The 5699-nt window shown below is 49.5% G+C and overlaps 1 protein-coding gene across 1 annotated transcript; it reads right to left on the reverse strand.

The window, feature by feature from the left end:
• Positions 1-1252: 1252 nt before the first annotated feature.
• Positions 1253-2986, reverse strand: LOC125531142 (scopoletin glucosyltransferase-like). Its single transcript, XM_048695551.1, has one exon. It carries the CDS (start codon positions 2957-2959, stop codon positions 1493-1495), a length of 1467 nt encoding a protein of 488 aa, XP_048551508.1. The 5' UTR covers positions 2960-2986; the 3' UTR covers positions 1253-1492.
• Between the last annotated feature and the right edge of the window lie 2713 nt (positions 2987-5699).

Raw genomic sequence — 5699 nt, forward strand, 5'->3', positions numbered from 1 at the left:
CTCGGCTGGATCGGAGTTCGAGGGACGTCATCGAGTTGAACGTGTGCAGAACTCAGAGGTGACGTGCGTTCGGTACTTGATCGGTCGGATCGTGAAGACGTACGACTACATCAACTGCGTTGTGCTAACGCTTCCGCTTTCGGTCTATGAGGGTACGTGGACACACTCTCCCCTCTCGTTGCTATGCATCACCATGATCTTGCGTGTGCGTAGGAAAATTTTGAAATTACTACGTTTCCCAACAGCGACACCCATGGGTCTCTGGGCAACGGCCCAATCGCAAGCTTTGCCCACTATTAAAAGTTCTAGGCCTCCTTATCCAGATCAGAGCCTAGTCTCCACCGAGGACAAAGACCGTGCCAAGACCACCCATCTCCGTTCCCCTCGCCATCCAACAAACCAAGGGGAGAACGAAACACTATCGCCTCAAGGCTTGCCGAAGAACCTACTTGGACATTCTTCCAAGTAGTTGCCCTAGCATTCGATAAAATAACCCCATGCACAATTGCCATTATATAGGGTCAATGACTGTCGTAGGAGGCCACCACGACTCTATGGAAGTCCAATAATGGCACTAGCTCATAATATCATCAATATATGGTTGTGGGTCGAGCTCAATGGGCACCCCCACCGATCCACGCTCGGATCTGGGCTGGCAAGGAACCCACCGGTGGCATGGCCCAACACACGAGGGGGTCAAGCATCCACAACACACCTGACCATAACCACCCCAACCCAGGTTGGTGGTCCTCATCAAGCCTCATAACTACACATTACAGGCTCCAGGCAGTGCTCCCAATCACCTCGCAGTCACAGTCGAGATGAACACCGCCCCCTCCTCCCCCTCCCCCCGACCATGGCCACCCTAAACAAGTTTGTCGACCACCAACATTAGTGGAGGACAACCATCCCGCGGAGGCACATCAACCTAGGGTTCGAGTTGTGGGCGTCTCCCCCAGGTAGCACACGTGGAACAAGGAAAGGGGGATGACAACCATGTCGCAATGGTCAGTGACACAAGGTTTTGTCTATTGCCTTCAATTTCTTTTCGCTCGAAGGAGTATATACTTGTACCGTACCCAACGTACACATACCTGGGAGGGTGGCCCTGACGTTTGGGGGCCTGGGGCGGCCCAACCGTGGTTCTTATCAAGATATCTTAGGTTTTTTGTGTTCTAGAATGCATCACTTTGTTAGATAGAGTCTTACACAAATATTCAAAATGTTTATAAAGTAAACTCTGGTTCAAAGATAAAAGGGATTCAAACATGGAAATCATATGAAAAAAACATGGGGGTAGAGCATGGCATAGAATAATCTCTGTCACAAAGCTAGGTAAGGAAAGTTGTGGAAATGGGGACGCATATGCATGTAACCAAATCCCAACTCCTGAATTATGCATGGGATATCCCCTACATGGTAGATATGCTTTTCTCGTAAATCTCCCTTTTATTGAAAAGAAAATTAACGAGACGTCGCCGGCGCCATCGAGTCAATCACGTTGCCTACTCCGACGGGCCTTAAGGTCGTCCACCAGCCGTCCAACGTCACCGTACGACGAGCCACCCTTCTCCACCGCGTCTCTTGCCTTGACGCCAAGATCTTCCACCTTCTTCCGCATTACGTCGCCCTGCACCTCCATCAGTCTCGTGACACACTTGGCAATCACGCCGCCTCCGATCACCTGGTGGGCCTCCGCAGACGACGCGTTGTCCCTGGCGCCCACGCTGACGCCCACTTTGAGCACGTCCACGACGAGCTTCTCGTTAAAGAACTGGTCAGCGTACCGTGGCCAGGTCATCATCGGTACGCCGGCGCTCACCGCCTCCAGCGTCGAGTTCCACCCGCAGTGCGTCACGAAGCAGGCCATGGCTGGGTGGTTTAGAATGAGCACCTGCGGCGCCCAGCCACAGATGATGTACCCACGCAAAGCTGTCTGGAAGCCTTCTGGCATCCATAGGTCCGACGATGCTGCGTCGGCGCCGGAGATGACCCACACAAAGTTCTTGCCTGAGATGTCAAGGCCGCGGGCGAGCTCCCGTAGCTGCTCCGGCGAGAAGCTGGTCAGCGTACCAAATGCGACGTATGCCCCCGAGCCAGCCGGCTTGGAGTCCAGCCAGCGGAGACAGCCGTCCGCGTCCAGCGAGAGCGCGTCGGTGCCCCTTGACGCCACGTCCTTGCTACCGCTGGCGAGCGCGACTGGCCCAACGAACCACGCGCGGCCGCCGAGCGCCGTGCGGTAGTGCTCGGCGCTGTCCCGCTCCAGCTCTTGGAAGCTGTTGAACAGCTCGCCGTAGCTCCTCCGGCCTGCGGCATAGACGCACCGGAAGAACTCCAGGTAGTGCGGCTCCTTCATCATCTGGCTCCGCCTCAGCTCCACGCCGTGCGGTAGACCCGGCAGCGACACGACGGCATCAGGATCGTCGCCGTCGGGGTTGTGCCTATGCTCCTGCGACAACACGTGCTCGGAGCAGGACCGGGCGAACACACCCATGCCGAGGAACATGAGACGCGGCACGCCGTATTCAGCCGCGACGTCCACGGACCAGTGGTAGAAGCCGTCGGAGACCACGGCGTCGAGGTCGGCATGGCTGTCAGCCAGGAACCGTTCGAAGGGCTCCCGGAGCAGCTGCACCGCCCGGCCGAACTTCACTTTATCTTCCTGGGATACAAGGCCCGTGCCGCGCTGGCCAGCCGGCGGGAGCCCGACGTCGGGGAAAGGCACGACGGCGACCTGGACCGACTGGGAAGAGAGGTCGTCGTTGCTGTTGGCGCGGTCGACGATGGAGCGGCTGATGGAAGCCTGAACGGGGGTGGTGAGGATGGTGCACCTGACGCCGCGAGCCGCGAAGACCACGGCGATGTCGGCCATCGGAATGAGGTGGCCCGGGATGAGGAAGGGGAAGAAGAGGATGTGTAGCGGCTGCTGCTGCTGCTGCTCCTCGTCCTTGTCCGCCATGGCTGCCTTCCCACGCCACGCCGGTCTCAATTTGTCTCTCTTCTTAACCTTATGCGGTGGTATTTGACGACCAGAGCAGAGTGCAAAGCTGGATGCCAATCAATTGAGGTGGGGGCACTGTGAACCATGGCAGACAGGTGACACTGCTGCTGCTGCTGCTGCTCATGATCATGATCGATCATCGCACAGAATAGCAACGTTGATAAGTCGCCACTCGCCAATCATCTTCATTTGTTACGGTGATAAGTCGGGTAGGTACGCCCTTGTAAAAGATGCACCTTTTGGTCCTATGATGAATTATTAGCAGTTTCAGTAACAGTCGAGAACAAGCAGGATAGTAGCAGCTTGGTCTTTGGATCGATCTCTGATTCACTTGACAAAACACAGTGATGCCAAGTCACGGTGTCCCTCCTATTTTTTCTACAAAGGGTGAATTTTATTAGCTTAAAATAAAACATCAAGAGGATGCAAACATTATAAGCACACACCTGGTCTCTGCACATAGCCAACACCAACACATACAGAAACACATCGGCAACTAGCAAAATCATAAAACACCAAAGCTATGTGTGTGGACAAGGAAAAATAACCAAAGCGTTCAGATCCAATCGGCAAACTATAGCAATGACAATGTCTCCACCAACCATCTAATGACACGAGAGCGGAAGTACCGTGTAACGCGGTATTACCGTGTAACAACCGTTCAGCTGCCGTGAGAGCTGAGTAGGCAACAGAGGCTTGCCCATTCCTCAAAAATAAGCGGATGTAGCGGCGGTAGTAAAAAGCAGGAGTAACACACAAGCAGTACTACCATGTCACTGCCGCTAATTATCCAGAGGGCAATAGAAGACATTTCCCAAGTGGTAGGACGCGTGGTAGCTCGTAGCGGAAGTACTGCACAAGTGGCACTACCGTGCCACTTCAACTAATAGACCAAAGAGTAAAAGAAGCTCCAGCACGGGTGGGAGTTGGAGCGGCACCAGTCTGCTGAAGTACCACCGAAGCGATGCTACCATGGACCTGTGTGGTACTACCGCCTGGGTGCTGCAAATAAGTTTAGTCATGTTTGAATGTATTTACAAGAAACATTCAATCACGTTTCCATAAACTTTAGATATATTCGACATGCATTTCATAAATTCCGTGTAGATTGACAAATGCATGAGATAGTTCACTAAGCTTCCATAGTACTGAAGCATATTTAAAAACATCCCAGAAAATTCTTGAAACTTACCCTATGTCAAGTCCCATTACAGAAAAGTTTCACAAAGTTTTTTCAAATTTTGAACCAAGTTTTGCTGGAAAAATCAAACCTTTCAAATTTCAGCTAACTTTGGATATATTCAGCGGACAGTTCATGCAATTTTCAATCAACTAAGGCATATTTCGACAAATGTGAGAATTACTCAACATGCATTCCACACAACTCCAGATTTTTTTTAGCAAAAGAGAGGCCACCCTCTCTGATTTCACATAATGAAACCACCTGGTCTGCTCTGCTACAAAGATGCTAAAAAAAGAACTAAAACATTACAAACCAAAAGGCCCGAAGAACTCACCAACCAAAGAAAGGATCATGCAAGATCCGACATCTATATATACATAAACGGCCGCACAGGAGGCATCATAATACTTTCAGGCAAAAGTCTAAACACAACCTTTATAATTCAATAAAACATCTATTATATAATTAAAATAAGAGTCAAACAAGCCATCACATTCATCCACATATGCTAATATTTTTTACACCGTTTGATTAGAATAACAATGGCTGAGATTTAAACATTTTTACGTAACATGTAAATATATTTGTACTAAAGGCCGGATAAGAACGGAAAAACCTTTAGACTTAAAAGGCAAATCTCCTGTTACTAATCAAAGTCTCGAGGGAGGAAGCTGAACAACATGAAAGAAGAGAGAAGACCATAGCATCGGCAATATAGGCGACCAATCAACAGCAAATGCAAGACCCATCCATCTTTCATTCCCTATCAAGTTCTCAACCACCTAGTCAAGGTCGACAGAATTTGAGTTGAATTTCATACCTCACGAATGCATACCTCAACATACTCAATGCACATTTCACACAATTCCTGTTGAATCCCAGTCGAATACAAATTCGACATGATTCCAGTTGAGTTTCATACGCACAAAACTGCATACCGCACAAATTTCAAAAGCATTCCCAGCGCATTCAAATGTACACTACAAGAAAATCTGCCTGTAGAGACGTCATATTCCATCGCTAGTGACGTGTTATTTCATCTACACGCCGTCGTGCCACTACAAGAAAATCTGCCTGTAGAGACGTCATATTCCATCGCTAGTGACGTGTTATTTCATCTCTAGGTAACCATAGAGTCGACTTAGTAAAACGTCCTTGGAGCGTCTCCCCACGGACCGTCTCAAAACATGTAGACACGCTGGCTAAGCGTGTGTACATGGCATGCGACGCTATATTGGGACGTTCAAAGCGCCTCTAGATAAGAGACACCTATATTGGGACGTTCAAAAACGTCTCTCGATATGAGACGCTATATTAGGACATTCAAAGCGCCTCTCGATATGAGACGCTATATTGGGACGTTCAAAAGCATATGTACATATGTAGAGTTGTTGTGTTAGATGCCCTTATTGTGTTTCTACTTGCAAAGCTATATAGAGACGGTATATTCATCTAATACGTAGTATATAACTGTAAACATTATTTGAATTTGTATTTCATCATTTCAATCTGGTT

This window comes from Triticum urartu, unplaced genomic scaffold, assembly GCF_003073215.2.
Source record: "Triticum urartu cultivar G1812 unplaced genomic scaffold, Tu2.1 TuUngrouped_contig_6837, whole genome shotgun sequence".
Taxonomy (NCBI): domain Eukaryota; kingdom Viridiplantae; phylum Streptophyta; class Magnoliopsida; order Poales; family Poaceae; genus Triticum; species Triticum urartu.